At 39.4% G+C, this 24,222-nt stretch overlaps 1 protein-coding gene across 1 annotated transcript; it reads right to left on the bottom strand.

Moving 5' to 3' along the window:
- Positions 1–16,682: 16,682 nt before the first annotated feature.
- TRMT9B (tRNA methyltransferase 9B (putative)) lies at positions 16,683–23,932 on the bottom strand. The gene is made up of 3 exons (XM_050896532.1): positions 23,779–23,932; positions 20,589–20,762; positions 16,683–17,719 (listed from the first exon to the last, which is right to left on the bottom strand). The coding sequence occupies exons 1-3, from the start codon at positions 23,930–23,932 to the stop codon at positions 16,683–16,685; spliced, it is 1,365 nt and encodes a 454-aa protein (XP_050752489.1).
- Positions 23,933–24,222: the final 290 nt, after the last annotated feature.

Raw genomic sequence — 24,222 nt, 5'->3', positions numbered from 1 at the left:
GCATGCCTTCCCAATTATCAGGGCTTTACACAAATATAGAACTTGGTCTATAGATTTATTTCAGAGCCTTTTTATATCTGATTATGGCTCCAGGCAGATCATAGTCTATACAGACACAGTAATTAAGGATTGGTAATTCTGTCCAGCGGCCAATATTCCCTACAGTGAGAGGCATATGATGGGTTTTCAGCTGCTCAGCATTTCAGAGGCTCACTGGAAGTCAGCTATTGGAAAGCTGCACTGTACAAGGACAGAGCACCAGCCTCAAAGGAAAAGAGCCAGCAAGCGTTTCCATTTCAGCATCTCGGCAGGAGAAAGCAGTTGCCCTGAAGACCTCTATAGGAAACAGTTTTACTTACGTAGCTCCACAGACACACATGGAAAGCTGTAGCTCCCATGTGTTAAACTGGGGACAGGCACTGGGAGCCAGCACTTCCCTCATGCCTCCATCCCAAACAAGTAGGCAGCCACACCGTTTCTTGGGAACGAGCTGAATACACACAGAAAAACAAAGGAGCGTTCTTAAATTTCTGAAGTACGTGTCATAGAAATAGCAAATAAATAAAACATCATAAATAAAAACATTTTTCTGGAATGATTTCACAGAGGTGAGTATTTCAATAGCAAAACAAAACTTGACTGCAGCAGATCCCAAGCTTTATTCCCATACTTCACAGCCAAGGTTTCTGTCAACTGGGAAGAAAACACAGCTGAGCTAGAAATCATGGATGTTTGCAAACAGCAGGAAGAGAGCACAGCGTAATAGCAGCACTGATTCCAGCGTTGAGGACATTAATCTTGAGTAGAATTGCCATTTTAACACAATCAGCTAATTTTGTTGGGTTTTGGTTCCTGTAGGTTTGTTATAAGCCAAGTCACACATGGCAAGGCAGGTGTGAAGTCCCCCATGGGCACTCCTGGCTCGTCCTGAGACCATCAGCTCCTTCCTCCAGCCCTGCACAGTCACAAACAAATACCGCTATATAAATAAGCTCTAAGAACTTTTTGGCTGAAACATTTGTATGAATGAGCTTGATTTGAAATACATCAGACTAAAGGAAGAAAAGTATAAGACTTGAAGAAGAAGTATGCAAGAGCTAAACAACTTAGTTAAGTAACTGGGGGATGGAGGGAAAGGTAGCACTGAACTAGAGCCTCCAGCTCGTACCGAAGAGCCTTCCCTAAGACACATGTGACATTCAGGTCCCAAACCTCCCACATTTAGCACACCAGGAAAAACAACCTCCTACCGGCTTGCAGCCGAGCCATTCACAGACTCACAGCTTAGTGGAAGGGTGGCAGAAGCCAGTTTCTGATGACCTCCAAAGCATAGTCTATATTAGATACATGACTTCTTTAAAAATTGTTAGTATAGCTCTGCTATTAACAACAATACCTGAATACGTTTCTTGGCAATCAATGAAAAACACCTTCCAAATCAGCATGTTTCTGGGAAGAGTCTCCCCATGTCTGATCCAGTGGGGAAACTTACTGTTTTACTACAGTACCACGGGCAATATGAGACAATTTTAACATGCTTTATCAAGTCCCTGAAGTTACACTATGAGGCTCCTGGTGTTGGGGCTTGAAAGCACATTGTGAAGGTATGAGCTGATTTTATTCTCATCTTCCAAGCAGGGAAGCTGAGCTGAATGAAGGTGGGTGAAGAGAGTTCCTGAAGGACAGCACAGAGATGTTGAACTCCTGGCTCCCATTTCCTCCCGCAAAGCCTTGCTGCTGCTTCCAGGAGGTGGCCCAGGTACCTCCTGGGCTCCCGTGCCGTGCTGCCCCCCCCCCCCCCCCCCCCCCCCCCCCCCCCCCCCCCCCCCCCCCCCCCCCCCCCCCCCCCCGACCCCTCTGCCAGTCCCACCACTAGCAGACAAGAACATGGAGTGTGTTTGTTTTTCTTCTAATTACCCCTCCTCTGGCACAATTGATTCACTCCATCTTTTGTTATGTAAAATAAAGTACAGCTCTGAGTATTTCAGAGGGAAGAAGGGCAAACCAAGAAGCCTGCAGGATTTTTGTAGCTGCCATCGAGTCTGCCCATTCTGTGTGTCTTGTAAAATTGCACAAACAGACCCACAAAAAGATTCTGTTCTTTCTCCATTGTACATAGCCAGGCCCCAAACCAATACTTAAACAACAAAGTGCGATGCAAGAACAAATATTATAACCTAGTTTTTAGACTTCTGGGGGGATCTACATTAAAAGACATCTTAACTCCTCTACCAGATTATTTTAATAACATTCCCATCACTGTAATGGCCATTGGGAGAATCCTAACGGCTAGGTGAATGGGATAGCTGCACAGCAGTGAAAAGAGGCAGCCCAGCACACGAGAGTAGTAACTTGGAAAATACCACACAGATAACATGAAGAGCAGAAGTGAAGAGCATGTGAAAGAAGGGTTTTTCTGCTACCCGGATTCTTCTGGGGTAAGAGACCTCTGTGGATTACAGAAAAAGTTGTTAGCAGCAGGCAAAAAAGCACTCTGTCTGAGGAGCAGAGCCAGGGATCACGAAGACAAGACTTATGCTGACGCCAGTGTAGAAAATATAGGCTGGACAATAAAATACCACATTGGTGATTCCTTTTGGGTCTCTGCTTTGCCAGATCACACAGCCCAGCAGCCACAGACCCAAAGCAAAACAGAGACCAAACCAACCGGTTCTGTGCACAGCCTGGGGAGCCAGTCCCTCTCCCCTGCCCCCATTATGGACATTGCTCACCAGTTCTTCCAGTGAGGGCTGCATCTTGCCTGAGCACAATTAGTCTTTAACCGTTTCCCTGGTGGACATGGAATATAAACTGAACTGATATCACAGAGCTGCTGCTCTCTTTTAAGAAGTACCTCTGACTTTTGCATCATGGCCCCTTGATCAGATTTTCTCAGATCACTGTTCCCATAGGTACCCTGCCAGTCTTTATCTGGCTGGGGTGGAGAAGGACCCTGCAGCTCTCAGAGTAATGGTTTTACAGAGCCTCAGGGATTAACAGTGCTGATTTACACATGCTAATGCATGGGGCACAGTAGGCAAGTAAGAAGCTGTAGCCCATGTGAGTGTAACCTGTTCAGAGCAGCTGCACATGTGAAAAGTTACTATAAACGGTATATCTGGGACACAGACTCACACAAGAGATGGGTTCTTTGGTTTTTATGAAGCCCGACTGAAAGTGCTCTATTTGCTTTTTCTTTTTGTGCTTTCTGTAGCAACCTCTGGCTCACTTTGTCCGGTTGGCGCGTCTTACTCTGCACCATCATTTTTCTGTCCTTTCCTGTATGCCCTTTGGGTGCTGCCCTCCCCACAGCAGCTCCAGTCTGGCCAAGGCTGGCACAAGAAGTGGTCAGTCATCTTCAATTGCCATTATGGCCAGTGACACGGGGCCAAGGCTACCATTAGGGAGAGTCATGTCTGGCTTCCCTTTTCAAATTCATATTGACACACTCCTCTCTTTGCGTCTATCTTTTCTTCTCTCCTCCTTTTGACATTAATTTCCCGGTTTATGTTTCTGCACTCTCAAGATCTTTCCCAAGGACCTTACCATGCCTTGCACTGTGAAAGGTACTATCTTCTTTTAGTGCAATGGCAGTTCAAAGGCTTGATGCTTTGGAACTTCCTTGAAAGGTGTTGGATTCTGCTTTCCATTGCAAGGAGAGGTATCTGAGGCACCCTCCCCTTGAAAGGGTCAAATCCTGCTGCTGCTGGCTCAGGACGGACATGAAATAACCAAGCAGGGTCTCTGTAGGCAAGGCCAGCCTGCCCCTTCTCTTGCTTCCTGCTTTCCGCTGTCCCCAGAATTGCTTGCTCATGGATCAGCTATATCAGGCTTGGAGTTTGTGGGGTTTTTCTTGACTGCTGTTAAATGGAAAATGTAAAGCAAACAAGAAAACATAGAGGTGCAATTAAAATACAAAAGTCATCCATTTGGTCTCATTCTTTCAAAGTACTTCTGGTTGGTACTCACCAAAAAAATAACTATTTTTAGAGTAGCTCTGCATCTGCATTTTGCTCTCGATTCTCTTCTGCAGATAGAGCCTATTTGACCAAAGAAATAGATTGACTGACACCTAGTGGAAAATTGAAGCTGTTCTTTCTCTTATTCTGCTGAGTGAAACATTTTAGGCGGTATTTAAATCAACTTTGTACATACTACCATTACTGCAGAAAACAATAATATTACCAGATTGCCTGCATTTTTATCTCTATTTTATTAGTGTATACAAATATCCAGTATACACAGACAGGACAATCAACAACGATTTATTTTAAATATATACAGGTTCTTTGGTTAATGAAGGAGTCTGGTATTAGACCACAGTACATCCCTTCCTCACATTGAGCAGATCAGTACACGTAGCTCTGGGAGCCCCTAAAGTGCTAATAAATAAACATAAATTTATTCTCAAAACTAACAGTCTTCTGGAGTTGTTGTTTCTACTAAACCAGAATTATTCATTCCCTTCTTAATGACTTATGTGTCAATATTTAAGAACTGAAAAGTAATTTTTTTCCTAAATTTTGATTTCTAATGGTCTTAGAGAAGTTTATCATATGGTATCATTTAGTTTGACTAATGATAAGAATGCAAAGACAATTTTGCTTTGTCATTAGGATTTGTAGATGCTTTAGACTCTTGTCTCAGTGGTCGCCTAATGTTCAGCATCTGTGAAGGGATTTTGCAATGCAAGACAAATGCCAAACATAGCTTAGCTGACTGCAGAGTTCCCACAGACTGATGTAGGTACCATCACCCGTATGTGCTTGTGACTAATACATGTGATTGGTGCAATGCTGTGCTTTACAAGCCTTGCTGAGAAATCACTTTACAAGGTCCAGCTGGAGAAGAATTAAACAGAGGGGATTCTCTTGCAGACAAAATCTCTAAATATAATTCTCTGGTAGTGAGAGGCTTTTGTATTCACTTCCTTAGGACAGCACATCTGTTCTCCCAGTACCTCTCTCTGTACTTTCCAAAATAAGTTATCTATCTAAACTGTCAGATCCTGACCCAGAAAATCCATATTCCTCTGCCTTGCTCCTCTGTCTCAAATGAGTGGCATTTGGGTGTTTAGAGATAATCTTACACGTATTTTTTAATGAGAACTAGATCATATAGTAAGTAGCTGAGAATAAAACTTGATACTACCAGTAGTGCCATTCACACCCAAATCCCAGGGATCTGAATGTTAGGTTTGATAACAACTACACAACTTGATCTGAAGTCCCCTTAATATATAGCTAGGTCCTGAGAAGTTATTTATAAGCCAAGCCTGTTTAAGGCACTGCTACCCAAAAGCTAATTTTCCTATGTAAAATCCCAGACTAATGACCCCATAAAGGCTTCTGCACTCCAACCACACAGTGATCAGGTCTTACTTCTAATTTTGCCTATCAAAATAATTAAATAATCTCATTGCATTATATAATCAGTAAGTCTTCATGTTCTCATTCCAATTTGTCAAACACAATTTTAATAAATTCAAAGAGTTGTACTGAGTCAAATATTTAATAGTCAAATTTAATAGTTACTGAAATGAGCATTAAACTCTTCTGACTATTTATATTCCTACAAAGAAAAACAAGGACTTCAGATCATAGTTGTAGATCCCGTGTTTGTATTGTGTCTCTCATAACACTTAGCTACTTTCAATTGGCCTCTAGCTGGATATGGGAAAGTCGTCTTTTTCTGCAGAGTTTTGGGTTTTTTTCAGTTTGGGTCATTTACCATCTCTCATTTTCCTCTGTCCCTACTTTTGGTCTCTGGGAACAGCAGAAACCACAAAATGTTTTTGATTATCCACTTAATCCTCTCAGGCAGTGTAGCGTCTTTAGTCTAGACTTCAGTGAAACTACATTTATTTGTTGAGCTTTTAGTTCTCAATTAAAAAAGAAAAAAAAAAAAGTTGAGAAACTTCCGTGATTCCTTGAATAGACTCTTGGCCAGTTTATGTGAGAAAAACACTGCCTTATATTTCATGTTCATATTTTTTGTTCCTTTCCCTTAATATTTTTTTAAACTACTTTATTTAATACTTCTTTCTTAACTGTGGCATTCTCCAGCACTGTTACGAATATTCCTAATTATTGCTTTTCCATCCTCTCTCTCTCTCTCTCCCATTTCTGAATCCTTCCGACTTATTCGTTCAAACCTTTGCACTTGTTCTGAGGGGAAGCTGGCACACAAATGCAGGAGACTGCTGTGACATCATTAGCAATGACCTCAGCCTCAGCAGGAAAACGTCACTTCATATTATTCTCTGCACGCACCCAACCAATCCAGGAATGGCCAGCTTTGGTACATACAAACTGTAGGGATCAAACCAGCTGAAATGTAGCCGCAGATCGTTTGCTGGTATCTCCTTGACTTGTTATCTTTCTCTATAATCCCCTTGTATTTAAGAACACGAGTCTATAGATATTAGAGGCTGCAGCAATGATTTTCATACTGTCAACTCAATGTAACCAATGTGGCCTTCAGTGAACTAACATCTCAGAGAAGCCAACCCTAATAAATACCCCTCAACAAGGATGCAGCTCAGATATGGACCATGCTGATGGTTGAACATCATCGTCGTTCATAGTTCGCTCCTCAGGATGTGAGGAGGGGACCATGAGTGTCTCAGAGCTGCACCATTCACCAAGAGTGACATCTCTCCAGTGATGTCCAGTGGGTCAAGTTTAGAAGTTTGGGAATGTGCAATCATTTCCCCTTGTTTGACCCTCCTTCCATTCCGTGGTTTCACACAGGCATCCTGTAGCCTGTTCCATATAGGGAACAACCTTTCTGACCCAAGCACATAAAGATATAACTTTCCCCTACTTCAGTTTCATCTGCCAACAATCCGCTTCCATGTCATCATCCCTGAAATCTCTATATTTACTATCATCAAGTGGCTATCACTGCACATGACTTTTTCTTTATTTCAAACTTCAATGTAAGAACGTTGAAACTGTTTATGTAGCTGCTCTATTAAATCTCTTTTCGGTATTTATCCACTTAAACATGGGTTTTGATACTCTGTCTCCAGTGTGTTCTCATTTATGCTTCTTTACTCTCAATAAGCCAGAGCCTAATACGTTACCACAGAGACATGATCCAGTGCAGATTGAAGGGCTCATGTGGGTAACCTGCTCAGAGACACTAATGGTTTGCTTAATATTTCATAAATGTGTCAATTATAAATTCAGTTCATATTTGAAAGGCTTCTTTGCACAGCACTAAATCACTTCATGTTTCCTGTAAGGTCTTTATGAGAACTGAAAGGCAAAGGTGAATCTGAGGACACGTGGGGTTGCATACAGGTATTTCCCTATACTGGCTCCAAAAGACCTGCATCCCAATAGCAGGCATGCACTCTCTGTGGCAAAATTCCCATTTAGGAGCTTGACCCAAACACTGGCAAAGTCAGTGGATGTAACTCAAAGCAAATTCAGGTACAGAATCACAGTTTTTGCACAGGTAAGTTTGAAAAGTTTCCTTTTACTCCAGAATTTGGTATCTCCAGCTGAGCCTTAGGTATTTTTCACGGTAGCTAAGAATACAGATGCAAGGCTTCTGTGCTTTGAATATCCAGCTCAAGGAGCAGGTCAGAACATGTCACAGCCCCAGTCTGTCCTTTATGCTTGGATTTTTAGTTTTATTTCCTCGTGCATCTCAGGTAGAGGCTGGAGAGAGAAAGGGAGTTGGGTGTGCCTGTGGCTCACTCTTCAAGGGACTATGGAAACACTCCTGGGCAACTGTGGTCAAACATTTGTTCCACTATTAAACTGACTGGTCTACTATATATTTAAGTATAAAGTGAGCCTCCTAGGGATCTTTGTTTCTTCTCTGAATCAAATAAAGGAAAATCCCCAGGTAAAGAGGCATGTCTGAGAACAACCGATACAAAGACCAGGGAAGTCAATGGAAGACTTTGAATCAGATTTTGAGGTAATTACTCCCAGAATCAGGTCAGACTTTGCATGCTTGACCAGTTTTTTGTTACTGTCTTAATGTGATTCTCCTAGCACCCTCCCCTTCTGCCCTGCTACCTTCACCCAAACATGCCCTGGATGGCAGCTCATTTGTACTGATGGCTTAGTCTTTTCTTCCTCATTGTCAAATGGTTTATCTTTCAGAAACTGCACCAAGCAGTAGTTACCATTGTATTGTAATGTAAGTAAAACCTTTAATACATGCAGAAGGGAAAAAAAAGAAAACCAAATGAAAAAAGTTGCATCAAAATATATATACATGTATATTTGTACCTGTTCATTATTTAAAACTATTACTCAGGAGTTAGAGTAACCTTTTTAAATGGTTGAGTGGTCAATGTTAGAACAGCCAGTCTTCATAAAGTGGAGCGGGCCAGATGCCAAGAGGCAGTGAGCACTCTTGACTGTTATTGATGTTGATTGGAGCTGCTAGTGCTCAGTACAGGCCCTCATCAGGCTATGTCATTGAATAAAACATCACTTTAAAGCAGCCTGGAGATGCTGTGTGACTTGCTCTCTATTAATTTCATCACCGTCTCACCTCTGGTGTTCTCTTGGACACACTGGAAAGTGGCTTTGGCCAGTGAGCCACAAAACAGTCTGTTTTCCCTCATTTTAAGTAGAAAGATTTAACCTCGTATTGAATGGCTGTGCTTTCTCTGCACTAGAGCATTTGTTCTGTCCAAGTGGCTAATTCCTCCTTTCACAAGAAACACTTTATTTTACCCAGTCCAAATGTTCAGAACTAAATCTGACCGTCCTGTCAGTCCTGTGGTAAGGAAGCAGACCTCTGAAGGGTAAATTTGTTCTCAGTAACTCTGACACGTAGCATAGTCTCTTCTATAAAGACGCAGAAGAGACACACAGAAAAGAACATGATGTTGCCTCACCAAAAAGCCTCCCACGAATGACTCTTATTTTTATCCTGTGCAAGAGGAACATCAGCTTTCAATCTGACTGTGCACACACAGACTTCTTTGTTAGCACATTGGTAAGAGGTGTTATTTTCAGCTGTAGGGTGAACATCTGCTTGTTTATGCCCCCCTTCTTTATCTTTGTCTCTATTACTCGTGACAGTTTCAAAATGACTGAGAGCCGTACAAGCAATCCTTTCTTCATTCAGGAAAGAGAATTTTAGATGCTGTACAAACAGTAACAACAAGCAGTTAATATTCTGCAGAAAGCAACCTACTTTGTCACAACAGAAGAGGGCAACCTAATACCATCTCACTGTTTCCATGTCCACTGTCCCATCCACATGTCCCTCATCAAAGCAGAGTGTAGCACCTTGTCAGCAGGGCTAAAGGGGATGAGGAATTTATATCCAAGAACTTTTTCAAAGCTAGGAGCACCACTCATAATATCCATATTTTCTTTCTTCTCCCACATTTCCATTTTGGTTTGGATATGATCATAACTGCAGAAGCACCACTGGGGTTTTTTTGTTGTTGTTGGTTTTGGGGGGGGTTGGTTGGTTGGTTGGGTTTTTTTAAATCAGATTATTTGGATTCTATTTAAGACAACTTTTCTCTGTTGGGCACTGGGAGAAGCAGCAGGTGCAGGTGCTGAATTGCCACAACAGCAACAGAGGCATCCGCTGTCCTCAAGCACCCCAAGCTCTAGGGAGATGTAGGCATAGCTTAAAGGGTTCAAAAGGTACCTAAGTGAAGACAATGATGAATAAATAACAGCTGAGAAAAGAGGAGGAAAAAGAGAATTATGTGTAGATGATACCATTACGTTTTGCACTGCTAGAGATTTAAAGTGCCCATAATCCCCTAAATTGGTCATTGTAGTGAGGTTTGCTATGATGCTTTGAGGTATTAAGGAGGTTTTTTTCCACTTTTGTCTTCAGCTGTCCGAGGTGGAAGTATGAAAACAGCCTGGAAGTATCATCACAAACAGAGATTTAAAGGTAAAAATGAGAAATACATACATATTTGTGGTAATATCTGAGGTGCCACTGCTATATTTGTTGTTTGGCTATATCTGTCTGAATAGAAAGGAGGCGGGCTGAAGTGGAGAGTCTTTGGAAGGAAATGCTCAGAAAGAGGAAAACAAATGAAATTAAAAATAGAAAGAAACATAAATTAAATAAATAGAAATAGTGGAGCCCTTGATTATTAGTCAAGGAAAGGGCGGCTGTGCAATCACATTCATCTGAATGCAGAATGCTAAATATATTTACTACTATAGTAGAAAACCAAGTATCTGTAGTTCACTCAAGGCAGATTGTGAAATTTATCTAAGTATCAAAGATGCAGGTACATGCCTGCTACATTCTTCTATGGCATGCACATACCTAATGCGTTAAGGGGGAGTCTCAGAGCAATCCTTTCATTACTCCGGATAATATACTTTAGCTACAGTACAAATAATAACAGCAAGCCACTGGGATCCATTAACTGCTGAAAATATGCACCTTTTTGTGTCTTAAGACTTGTTTAATCTTTCCATACAATCTTTTCTACATGCAAAGCTTGTACCAGTGCAACTATATTGGTAGAAGAGGTAACGAGGTAAAACAAATGCAAACCCAGATTGTGGGCATAGTTGAGCAAGGTCAAATCAACCAGAGCAAACTGAAGCACTCAGCAAGAATAAAAGGAATCAAAACAGAACATGCTGCAATTCAGTGATGGAGAGATAAAGGACAGAAAAACTGTTATCCCTAACCAATCTTCCTCTGCTTATGCCTAGCCTTGGAAGTGTACAGGGAAGAGTATTGAACTCCAGGTGGTGGGAAAAAGGTGCATTCCTCCCTCTGCACATGCTTGTGAAGTAAGACAGCAGGGAGATATCAACTAGACCCTCCAGAAAGTAAGAGCAGTCAAAACAGGGACCTCTGCATATCCTAATAATATCCAGCAGTGCTGACTGTGCTTTCTCTGCTGCGATTGCTCCCATCTTTGCCATTCCCCTTCCTTTCTCTGTATACTTCCTGTCTTTGCTCTTTTTCCTTAGCCTTTCTCAACACTGTATCAGATTTAATTCATTCCCTCTTCATAAAGACCATTCCATATTCCCCTGAAATTACATTTGTTACCACCCTATTGTCCAGTCTGTGCTCATACTACTTTCCCATAATCTAAATATTATTAGGTTATATACTCTGTACTACTGGGCATGTATTAATACTCATCTGGATAGTGCTTAATTACTACTAGGTCCTTAGTCATTACTATAATAAACATATCAGTACAATAAGTGATCACTGTAATTGTACAAGCACAATAAACGATCACTGCAACTGTAAAAACACTTTTAACACAGTACAGCTGTAACCTCATCAGGCAATTGCATAATTCTAATTACATTCTTTTTTCTTTTCTGATTTAAGTTGGTGCAAAAAGAACATCGACAATCCCAAAGAAATACTTCAATGTTATCTTATACCACAAAGCTTAGTCCTAGATGACTGTAAATAGATCAGAAGGAGCGGGAAATGTAGCTCTGTAGCAATTCATTCTGCTGACCATCCTGCTTTTCTGTCATCAACAGGACACATAGTACTGACGTGGTTAAAAGCCACATTTCATCACCTTTATTTACCTAGTTCAAATGATCACATTTATGGCTAGGTTGACTATGGTTGTCTAAAGTAAAGACAGACTCCCTGGCTTCATAGCAAATCACTATGCTTACCTGCTCTGCATCATGTCCATGTGGTCTAACTTACTGAGCAAATAGCACTAACAGAGTCTTGTCAAATTTAACATTCATTAAGAACTTTCCCAGACACAGAGTTTGCAGTGGCTAATATATTTATTAACTAATCTGAAAGCACAGAAGTTCTGTAGGAAATAATATTTTAACCAAGTAGGATTTATTTTTTGTTGAATACTAGAGAATAGGTTCCACGTATGGACAAAGAATTGATTACAGAGCAGTACCTAAGCATGGTTTTGACCAGCAGATTGGAAGATAAAATCACAGGTAGCTGCCAGAATTCATATACTGTAAGAATAAGAAATGCTGAACTCACAAAAGAGCTATACAATTGTATATATTTAACACTGACACACTTCATTTTCCTGGAGTACCAAAGTAGCCACAAATCCTGTAAAAGTGCTGAGCAATAAAGTGGGTAGACCAATAGATTCAACACAATGTCGATACTAATCCAGCCCAACAGTGATATGAATACAGTCTGATGGAGACATGACACAGCAGAGAGGACACAGGAGCAGAGCCATTATTTCTATTCAGAATCAACCCAGGTGGTTCACTAACAATATTCTGCTGGTGGAACATACACAGCTCTTCACTCAGCAGTTTTACTTAAGCACATAAGTAACTCGTATACAAATATGTACCAGAAAAAAATCTGCTAGAATATCTATAGCTTTCATTCCTCACCTGTGCTTTTAAAATTCCTACACCATAAGCTTGGAAGAAAGTAAATTACTCACCATTAGTACCAAAAAAATGATACTTCTGCACTTCTAATAGAAATATTTTCATGTATTAAAAAAAAAAGACAAAATATCATTTATCAAAGATTGCAGTTGCATTAGTCTTTCAAAAATAAGTCTGTTCAATTGTATCTTTTTTATTGCAATTGTCCATTTGGATTACAGTCTATAAGAGCAATAAGGTAGCAGCTTTTGTTTAGCCAGTTCAGACTGACTATGATACTAGTAAATTAAATTGTAAAAAAACAGGGCATCGTTTCTCGTGTAATCAAGACTTCTCCATGTGCCACTTAAAGCTAGATGAGCAGCTTAGGAGCAATCCTAGCCCACTGCAGTCACAAATAAGTTTGTTATTGGCATAACTGAGGTGAGAATATTGCCCACTTGTCAGACAAGAACTATAAGAACACATTTACCTTTTACCTTATAACAATCAGATCTTGTAGTCTGGACATTGCTGAGAGTTTTAGCATGCAAGGACAACTGGGTTTTATTTACTTATTCATTCATTTACTATAGACTTTTCAATGGTATACACACTTCTCTGAGCACATTAACTATGTCTGTAAGCTATTAAAGATTGGGATCACATGGATTCTTCTGGAAATTACATTTTGCTTAAGATGGGCCTCACCAAAAGAGAAACCAATCAAGAGAGACATTCACCATGCTCTGAGTGAGGTAATCTGGCTTCTTATGAGATGACAAAGCTGTTACAGACCTAGGCAGCCTCCATAAATAGATGGGAAACTGCATACAGGAATAAAGGCTTGCTGTGCAGACCTCACATTCATGACCTCAGTTGACCGATCCCCAGTCGATAAAAATTATGTTACATGGTGATTATACGTCCTCAGAGGAAAACTGAATATTTGAAAAGAAAACGGTTTACCAAACCTCCCCTCTCCTTCTCCCAGGAATTTATAACAATACAATCCAAAATTGTATGTAACACAACTTAATGGCATCAGCTCAAAAGAAGAGAAAATACAATACAGAAATAAATAATCATGAAAAGCATCCCCAGTCAAGAATCTCAAACCAAACAATGCATGGAGAGTCTACAAACACAAAAGCTGTTCGAAGTACCTCAGTGGCTTTGAGGTGACAGCTCTTATTCATACAGCTGATAGAGCAGGAAGTTTTCACTGGAGCCTGAAACATAGATTCAGCCTCTTGCAAGGATAGTAAGTCTCTGTTGTAAAGAGAATGGAAGCCTTTCCTTTCTTAGTTTACCCCAAATTTCATCAGCCTGCTTGACTACACACTGAGTACTCCACAGATAGACTGCAGAAGTGCAGATAACAAAATTACAATGTTCCTTCTCCCAGTTAACTAAACCCAGCTGCCATTTAGATTCATAAATTTGTATAAATATGTTTATATATGTGTAATAGAGTTTCTGCATGCTGGAGTTTAGGGATGAACTTTCAAAATTGTATATAGGATGATAATCAACTACCTCCTTCCTAAATACAGCTCAAATTCCAGGGATGCTGAATATCCACTGGCATATCTTACCTGGAAGCAACTGAGTTTTATTCTAAAATCCTCAAGCTCCTCCAGAAATTCCCAACAAATGAGGCAGCCCTCACCAGTCTGACATGAGCACATTGCAGATGAGGTGTGGAGCTCAGCACAATCCACGCTGCCTCTGCAATATGCCAGCATGGGCTTTTTTGCACTGCACTTCTAAAACTGGAGCTTGAGGATGCAGCAGGAGCAGCCCCTCAGCCATGAGCCGCTGGACCCAGTGATGCAGGGAATATTGCCAGTTTTCTGAAGTATGGCTCAGACACAGTGTCTGAGAACCACAGCCCCAGGCTGTATTGAAAGTAATATTTAGAGTAGAATTATATTTCAGAAGCCTCAGATGCATGGTTCTTTGGCCACGCTTTTGTTTTCAAAAGGCAGTGGGGAATGCAAGTGGTACAGACCCAGGAAGGATAAAGTACAAGGATCCCAAACTATGAGGAAGACAAAGATGATTGTTCTACAGGCATCGCTCCAGTAAATAAATCTATAATGCATTACCATGTGGCAATTACTCCTGGGCAGCTATATCTAAAAATACTCAGCACCATCAGAGCTTTCTACTGAACAACCCAAAATCCATCTACTTACGCAGCATAGACTGGAAAAGTTTGGTATTTCATTCCTGTTGGTTTGTATCAAAGTTATTTGCTCACTAATTGGGCAAACGTTAATTATGTGGGTCTCTCAAATTGCTGTATCAAAAGGGTTGATCTCTGGGGTGAATCTACGCAGCTCTATTAAAGGTCATGAAATCACACCAGCTGAAGATGTGCCCTACACTAAAACCACTGACTGTAAATAAAGCCTAAAAACGGAGTAACTTTGTGCTAATAAGGCAATTAGCCCAGTCCAGCCCTGCTTCAGTTGGTAACAATTACAATTTCACTACTGATCTTCAGAAGCCAGGTGGATTTTATCCACAGCACATATAACTTCACATCATAAGTCTCCCACTGAAAGGGGTGAGATTATTTGGGTGTGAAGAATTATATGAGGGCAACTGCTACAATCTAGTACAACTGGATGATGCTGGGGCACCATGTTCAGCAAAATTTATGTCTTACAGGGAATGGGAAAGTTGTTTAAGCAACCTATTATCATTTAGGTGTCCAAAGATTCATTTAAACTGCAGAAGACAGGAATTTGTATTTTATATACAAACTGCACTGGTATCCTGTCCTGGTTTCGGCTGGGATAGAGTTAACTTTCTTTTTAGTAGCTGGTACAGTGCTGTGTTTTGGATTTAGTGTGAGAATGATGTTGATAACACTCTGATGTTTTAGCTGTTGCTAAGTAGCGCTTATCTTAAGCCAAGGACTTTTCAGTTTCCCATGCTCTGCCAGCAAGCAGGTGGCAAGGAGCTGGGAAGGAGCAGAGCCGGGGCAGCTGACCTGAACTAGCCAAAGAGGTATTCCATACCATGGAACGTCATGCCCAGTATATAAACAGGGGGAGCTGGCCGGGAGGCGTGGATCGCGGTTCGGGAACTAACTGAGCATTGGTCAGCGGGTGGTGAGCAATTGCATTGTGCATCACTGTTTTTTTTTTCTTCCCCCCCCCTTCTTTTGTTGCATTCCTTTTCATTACTATTATTATTATTTTTCATTATTACTATTGTTAGTATTATATTTTACTTTAGTTATTAAACTGTTCTTATCTCAACCCACGAGTTTTACTTTTTTTTTTTTCCTTTGCTTTCCTCCTCCTCACCCCACTGGGAGGGGGAGGGGGAAGCGGCTGCGTGGTGCTTAGTTGCTGGCTGGGGTTAAACCACGACATATCCTCTTCCTATCTACATTATTTAACACACCATTTAATATATACTCTCATGTCAGTGAATGAGGAGAGCAAATATGACAGCTGAGCAGATACGCACTGGATTTTTATTGATCTTATCTTAGCTTCCCAGGCTTATCAAAAGATATATGTATCTCAAATATTTGATATTTTGTAACCTTTACATAATACTGATACTCTCATGAATCCCTCTGACTTCTATATACACATAACCAATGAAAAACTACAGCAAAGGAAATTAAGATAAAGTATTTGTGAGAGCTAACACATAAAACTTAACCTGCACCTGAGAAACAAATTAAATTCTTTTTAAAACCAAAGTCCAAAATACTGTTCAAAATTTGTTCTGTCATTTGCTCCCAAATACAAACCTCAGATGACAGAATATGCAGAGCTTGTTTTGTACATAGTTTTTGCCCATTAACAACTCTACTCCAAACTAAGCAGCACTGGGACCATGCTTGCTCCCAGTTCTGCAGCATGCACTCTAGCAGTATGCAGTCAAGTACGTTTTTAAATGTGCCTATGCCTCTGTTTATAGGACTTCAAGAACAGGGAGTAATGTGACACCTTTTCAGCGTTTGAAGAACAAAGCCTAAACTTTCTACTGAGAGGATATTTCTCATAAAAGATGCCCTGATCCTTGTCTTATAAAAAGGTTTTATTTCTCAATAGAAAAGTATATTTAAAAACACAATTATTTGCTAAAAGCAATATAAAACTCTCCAGTTTTAACTTCATAAAAGTTTAACAAAACATAAATATCGTTTACTGCTTACATTCCTATATACAGACCTTGCATTAGATAGTTAAATAGGTAGAGAGATAATAACTCAGAAATGAATGGCACATGACTACATGAGCTTCAAATTCCATGTCACACTGCACAATCACAGGAACACAAGGAGCAGCTTAAAATCCTCAGTCACTGGATTCTGCTTTGTTCTCTTTACAGCTATGTTCCTCTTTTCTCTGCAATAATGCACCAGTTTCCATGGTCATAGCAGGAAGAAAGTATCTGAAGCTCAGGCACGTTCTCTTCTACCAGAGAGCACAGTTCCCCTTCCCGAAAAACATGATAATAACGCATGAAGGCTTTTGTATCCAACATGGCATCAGTTTGGTTCCCAACAGACACTGCTGAATCCAAAGCAGAGTCAGTGGAGTCAGTTGTTGAAGTTCTTTTGAAAAACTTGCTGGCATTAGACTTACCAGCACCACCTTTATTACAACTGCAGCTGTAGTCCCTGTCTTCCACTGGGCCATTTATAAATGAAGCTTCTTCACTCTTGCTCTGAGCTACACTTTGGTGTCCTCCATTTAAACTTAAATCCTTCAGTGCATCTGTGGCTGGTGACCACTGTGGTTTTTTGAGGGACAGGCTTTCCACGAACACATCATCATCATCTAAACTTTGTTCTTTCAACAGTGCCCCGTGGTGACCTAAATCCAAACTGCAGTGTCGTGAATGCTGAATGGGTACAGTACTGTTTGCCCATTCTGCTTCATTCTTCAGAGGTTTCATTTTGTCGGTTTGCTTTCTCAGGGCTGATTCATCAAGGGATCTGGAGAAAAACCATGAGCGGAAAGATCTTCCTAGAGCACTGTAAAATCTGTTTTCTTCTTCAGAAATTTTCATGCAGCAGGCTCTGGATAAGCAATAGTCCGTACTGTGGGAATGTTTTGAATCCGTTTCTGGCTGCAGATTGGTTTGGTAGCTGCAGTCAGAGATGACTAGCTGTGCAGGGTGTATGTCTTGGCTTTTTACAGCATGCACAAACTCACCCTTATCTCCAGATTGATTCAATTCTGAAAAATGCCGTGAGCACAAGGCCTTGTTCCAAGGAACAAATACGTCCTGTTTCTCAAAGCGACGATTCTTTTGTTCCATAGCCCAAACATAAATCATCATCTGGCCTCCAGGTATCAATACCCTTGCCATTTCCTTTATTGCTTTGATTCTTCTTTGTTTAGTTGAGAAATGATGGATCACTGCAAAAAAGGAAAGGCATTATGTTTTGAATATTAGTAAGGACATAGCATTTTCGTCTCAACCTGTTCTACGTGTTTAGTCATTTTAGTTGCCATATCCCAAATATCACTCACTGCAAGTCAGCAACAGTGCTGAATTTATTGGTACCACAGTGCAAGTTTACCCCAGAATGCTCTTTTACATTTATGTTCAGTGGATAAAAATAGGAAAATCCAAAAAAAGGAAATTAATCTCATCTCAAAACAGGGATTCAAGACAAGTCAGGCATATAAGCTGGAGGTTTCTGTTTCTTTGCATCACCCATGAAAGATCATAGCATGACTAGTTTTCACTTAAATGCCTGGCCTTTAGGTGAGTTAGGTAATATTAAGTTTGACTTTAGTTTTTGGGACACTTTTCAGACTTATCTTACTGAAAACAGAAAATCTTTTCACCATGTAACAAATACAGCAAAATGTAATATCAGTAAAAAGATACTCTGTATTTTTATATCAGTGCACTTTCAAAAAAGCTAGTGAGAAAATTTAGACAGAAATATTTTCCATTGCTTTAATTTTGTAGAAAGGTATTGCCTTTATAGATTGTTTTGGAGGAAAAAAAATGACAAGTATCTCAGTCTACATTGCATGTCTGAGAATGATGATTTTTTGTTACATTATGTTATGCTATTAAAAAATAAAAAGTTCAATTCAAAATAAAACTATTGATCACTACATTTGAATTTTCTTTCCAGGATAATTTCCACATTTTCAAATTTCACTGCAATGTGAAATGACGCTACATTTCAAGATTTCTACACTGTTTCTATCTTCCTATTCACCTGAAGGAACCAATTTTAACAGCCAGAGAATAACTAAGACAGCTATTTTCTCTCTCAACTCTCAGAAATGTTAACTTGTACTGAGATTGGTCACGTTGGTCATGTTCTGTATGTCATCAGTACTAGATTTGATTCAATCAATGATGTAAAGAGGACTGATTCCATAATTTGTTTCAAGTGGACTTGGAGCCAGCCACTTCTACATGCAAAACATTCAATCTACCCATATAACAACATATAATAACAGTATATGTTCTTAGCTGAGGACATCTCCATACCTTCAGAAAAATTAGATTATCTTTATATGTGCTGCTTGGCAGTAGCCAATTCTACTTGTAGAAATAGTGTTATTTCAACAGTGCAGTTATGAAAAGTGTGTCCAACTAGCCCTGTCTTTATTCAAAACAATGATTAAATTACCAAGGGGAACAAAAGGAGCTTTTTTACCACAAGCCAAGAAAAGCATTCTTGGCAGTTGATATTAACTAGGCCTCACAAGCAGCTGAGAACACAAGATAGCAAACTCTTCTCAGAGTTCCCCAGTCTATATGGTCAGTGTTTGTTTCCAGGTACTCCTGACTCTTGTCAATATTTTCTCGAACTTTGCAAAAAAAGATATAAAATACTATCTCAATTTCTTGAACAAGATGGGGAGAAAGGAACTGATACTTTCTCTCAGACTGGAGTTAGGCCATATATGACCATAGAACCTCCTGCAAAATACTATCAAAACTGACAGAGAGAGCATAAGCATGTAAGCTTAGTTCACCAGAAAGAAGTGCCAATCAACCAACAGAATCTGTGCAAGCTCTATCTAAGCAATTCATTTAATGGGTTAAATATTCTTCATGGTTAAAATTATATAATCACTCTGGTGGTTCTGCAGAAATATAAATCCTATAAACAGGATTATACCAGCAAAGCCAAGAAGAGTATTTGACTATGTACATAAATACTTGCTATTAACTGGAATGGGATGAAAAACACTTTATTTAGATGGACACAAGCATACCATGTTTCTATTCAAGAGGGATTAAAATCCATTATTGTTAAATGTACAGAAATACCATGTGAACGTTTAATCTTGTCAGGCCTATAATTGGTATAAACATCAGATAGGTACGCTATCCTTCAAAGTCAGCTGATCTGATAGCACTGAAATTACCCTACAAGACCTGAAATGTGGATAGGGCTCACTAGTTAACTAGCCAACATGAAAGCAAAGTAATGTAGATACTGCTTGCATATTAGTCACCCTTTCTTTCACCCTACATATGTGAACAACACATTTTAAAAAACATTTCTATCATATTTCAAGTAGTTTGTTGATTGCTACCAATAATAATTATCATGCTTTATATTTTTCCTGATACAGTGAAGCAGCCTGAAAGAAGCTCAAGCAAGAGTAGAGCTAAAAATGTAGACTGTAACTGGGTACTCTAACTTTTCCAGTTTATACTTCTCGAATTATGAGTAATATTTTCAAAAAGAGAAGTCCAAGGAGTTAAGATGCTGAGATGCTTCACTCATTTTAGACAACAGGCACTTGTATGGCTCTAAGTTCTTATTTCATGACTATTCTAAGAGAAATTTGAATTCATAACACATAAGAGTTAACATGAGCTTCAAGCTCTGCTATAGAGAAAGCAAGTTTTCATTTCAATGCATTTGCTGGTCAAAACAGATCCTAAGGAGGAACCAAGAGTTTATCTTGACCACCTAATCTGTTTAAACTGCGAGCAGACATGTTTATATTAGTTTTTACTTGTTTAAAATGCATGCTGGAAGGAAAACTTTTCTCCACAGAGTGAACAAGACCACATATAAACAAACAAATGATCCACATATTTCCCTGGTCAACAGCACCTCTGTGCAATGGAACTAATTTTTTTTTTTTCATGTTTACTACATTCATTTCAGTAATATCTACTGTGATTCTAAGGGAACTGTTTCAAAACAAATTTAACTGAACTGAAGACACATGGAAAGAAAAGGATCCCCCAAAATTCTCATTTGCTGTGGGCCAGAATGCATGTATGTTGTCTTACCTCCAATGGAAATGACTGCATTGAAGCACTGGTCCCTAAAGGGAAGGTTAAGGTTGTCACATACCAGAACTTCATCATCTTTCTTCCTTGCAATTTCTACCAATGGTCTGCAGTAATCACAGCCGAGATTATACACCTGACTGTTGACACTGAGATACTTTCCAGTTCCACAACCTAAAGAAAAGAATACTAGATCAGAAGTTGTATGTTCCAAACATTTGCTGTCCCTCCCAAAGCAGTGAAAATAATGGGAGGGCTTTCCTAATTCTAAGGTCTCCTGGAAAACAAAATGAGGGCTTCCTCCTACTAGCCTAACTGCTGCAGGGTTCATTTGGACTGTTTGAAATTATATGTTCACCCCATTAGGAGTGTAACAGTACCGACATCACCAACAAAAATACTCATTACGCAGCCCTGTGTAATAGCAGGTTATGCATATTTCTTTGGGGAATAAGGGTAAGTGCAGGTGGGAGGAGGAAGGAATGGTCCTCTGCAGTGACTACTGCATATCACAGAGCGAAAAAAACAACCATGCTGCTTCATACTGAGCCTTTATATAGCCTGGTATCCTCTTTCCAACAATGAGCATAAATGGGTGCCCAGGAAAGAGTAAGAACAGGGTAAGCATTATGACCCTTTTCCTCAATACCCTTCCAGCTTCCAACTACTTTCTGTTCAGGGGATTTCCTGAAGCCAGTGTGTTTTGTCTTTTTAGTGACCTGCAATAGATCTCTCTTCCAAGTCCTTCCCCAGTCTTTGCTAAACCCTACACAGTACCTCTCCAGTGCATCCCATTTCTCTCCAAGAAGTCCTAAACCACAGCTGTCACTGACACAAGTCAGAGAGGAAAATTTTAACTTCAGAAACAGACTTGAAAAAAAATGTGAATCATAAAAATTCCTGCCATGTCGCAGGCACATCCTCTTTATGTCTTTGTGCCACTGCATTATAACACACGTAAATGTAATGAACTGTTCCAGAATGTCTTCCACCTAAAAGTATGTCTTCTCAAGGACTGTGCTGTACTAAATTGAAATCTTTCAGAGTATTCTTCAATATCGTATGCATAACAGGCACTTTTCAAAATTAGATTAGGAAACATTCACTGCAGTTATGGGTCAGCAGTGAAAAATAATTTCTGAAAGTTGACAGCCAAGCAACGGGGTAGCAGCTTGGCAAAGAGAACCATCTCAGTATTGGTAATTCAATTTAAAGGCCTGGAGTTATCTTTAGAAACATCACTGCTTCTTGCAGCGCTGCTACTGTCGTTGATGTTAATGTGCGCCATTATCTAGAGAGACAGCACAGGAACTGTTGGAGAACAGCACAACACTTCAGTGGTGAAAAAAGAGCATATTTCTAAAGCAAAAAGCAAGCACTATTCTTTGAAGTAACACTTGAGGGAAATGGAAAAGATTAATATTGTTAATGCAGTTCAAGGAATATATGCAATAAAACATGAAGCTCTGCATGTTAGAAAGCCTAAGTTTTAAAATTAGTATAAAGTATTATTGGTTATTGTGTTTGCAGAAGGAACACATTTAGTCAAACATACATTAATTTAGAAGATTCATTTGCTTAATACAGGGCTTTTGGTGGAGTGCTTTTTAATCACAGTGAGTTTTTGGAAGGATAGGGTCGTCTCTGGAATGAAGCTAAATAGTGACAACATTCCCAATACTCTAAAAATCTACATTTGCAGGAGACTCACTTTTAAATGAGTCACCAGGGGGGTGGATTCCTTCATGAAGCTGTTAACAATGGCCATGCTATTGTCATTTATTTTGATGAATGAACAATAATAAGGCAATTAGACAAAATTATATTTTAATAAAAGGTGGTATTAAACAAAAAAGGAAATTATCAATTGAAGATCTCATTTTGAAAATTTTAGTGCTACTAGGCAACCCTCCTCCCAAAATACATACCAAAAATAAACACAATAGTCATATTGCTGTAGATCTTATTAAACCTCATAAAAGGAGGTACCTTGTGTGCCTTGACGGGAATATTCTTATTGGCAACTGTAAGAATCTACCTTCTCTCCAGATAGATCACATGCATGTAAATTATTTCAGTTGAAACTGTAACAGGGTGATCTTAAGCTTTCGGCAACCACTGTGATACCTGCTGATAAAGCCTCAAAGAACTTCAGCTAAGCTTCAAATGATTTCTATTGAGGTGACAAAAAATTTTGGCTGAGAAATATCATGTTAAGCTGACTGTTGAATGAGTGTGTGCCATAGGATATTACCTGAGAAGATCAGTGAAAATGGTGCAGACATATAAAAGAAGATACACATTCAAAATAACAGCAATCAAGTATTTTTGGGATACTGCTCAACAGCAGCAGAACTATATATTATCTTTTGATTATGGCCTACAACATCTTCAAATAATGTTTTTCTCTTATAGGATAGGGCAGATGCATAATTTATTGTGTACATTTATTACACTTTGCTGTGTAAAAGCATTTTATTAGTCTAAACAGTGAGGAAAATCCAATGGTGCAAAGGAGCATCTGGTTTGCAATGATGTGCTATATAGGACTGAAGTCATAACACAAACAAAGCAAACACACCAGGACCTGGAAACTCCTGAAAACTCTGCAGGTGCAACAGAAAATCAAGGTATAAATTGAACATGTAGGGAAGACAATGCTATAGCAGGAAAATGAGGTTTTGGTGTCCGTGTTCAGGATCATAGGGAGATTCTCAGATCATAACTTTTTTTTTTTTAATAGCAATCACAAAAGATTTCTCTTAAGATAAAGGCTTGATAGGAGGAGTTTTAGAACAAATGAAAAGCAATAAATTGCAGACCAGCAGTACTTAAACCAAGAGATCTAAAGAAACTGAAATATGAAATAATTGAGCTATTAACACCAGTTTTTAAAAAGGGCTCCAGGGGAATGACAGACCACTAAGCCTGTGGGAAAACTGATAGATTAAGGCTTAGCTCAACAAAAATAAGGCAAAAAATGTATTTACTGGCTACCTGATACACTGTCAAAGAAATAAAACAAGTGGTATATAGCATCTAATACCGGTTTAAAAACAATTTTAAAACAATCTTTAAAACAAATTTAAACGAGTTTTAAAAACAGTTGCTCTGAAGGATACATATGATTAACATATAAACTAATAAAGCTTACAAACAATCTTTCACGCCACCTCAAAGAATGGCTTACCTATATCAGCAACAAGACTGCCAGGCTTTTGCTCCAGCAGAAAGTTTCGAACACGAGGCCATGCTTTGCTCTGCAGATCATTAAAGTAGGCAGCTGTATTTTCATACACATTATGCACGTGCTGCTTTTCTAGCTGGGTAGCCTCATGTTCCATCCTGAAAACATAATGAAGAAAGATTACGTACAAGAAAACACAAACTGTTGTAGCGTAGACTTTACATTTTATAGGCATGCATAATTCAGGACCTTGTAAGTTTACATTCATAAAATCATTACACCCATCTAACAGCCATCATATTTATAGAATCATAGAATCATTTAGGTTGGAAAAGACTGTTAAGATCATTGAGTCCAACAGTTAACCTAACACTGCCAAGTCCACCACTAAACCATGTCCCTAAGAACCACGTCTCCGTGTCTTTTAAATACCTCCAGGGATGGTGA

This window comes from Gymnogyps californianus, chromosome 4, assembly GCF_018139145.2.
Source record: "Gymnogyps californianus isolate 813 chromosome 4, ASM1813914v2, whole genome shotgun sequence".
NCBI classification, from domain to species: Eukaryota; Metazoa; Chordata; class Aves; order Accipitriformes; family Cathartidae; genus Gymnogyps; species Gymnogyps californianus.
This window is presented reverse-complemented; position numbering and strand designations above follow the sequence as displayed.

What these genes read in the sequence shown, in the direction of transcription:
- TRMT9B (XM_050896532.1), bottom strand. Translation starts at nt 23,932, where the DNA reads ATGGAACATGAGGCTACCCAGCTAGAAAAGCAGCACGTGCATAATGTG. An exon ending in CAGTCTTGTTGCTGATATAG is followed by an intron (nt 20,763 to 23,778) that starts GTAAGCCATTCT and finishes TCTTTTCTTTAG; the next exon opens with GTTGTGGAACTGGAAAGTAT. An exon ending in TGCAGTCATTTCCATTGGAG is followed by an intron (nt 17,720 to 20,588) that starts GTAAGACAACAT and finishes CCTTTTTTGCAG; the next exon opens with TGATCCATCATTTCTCAACT.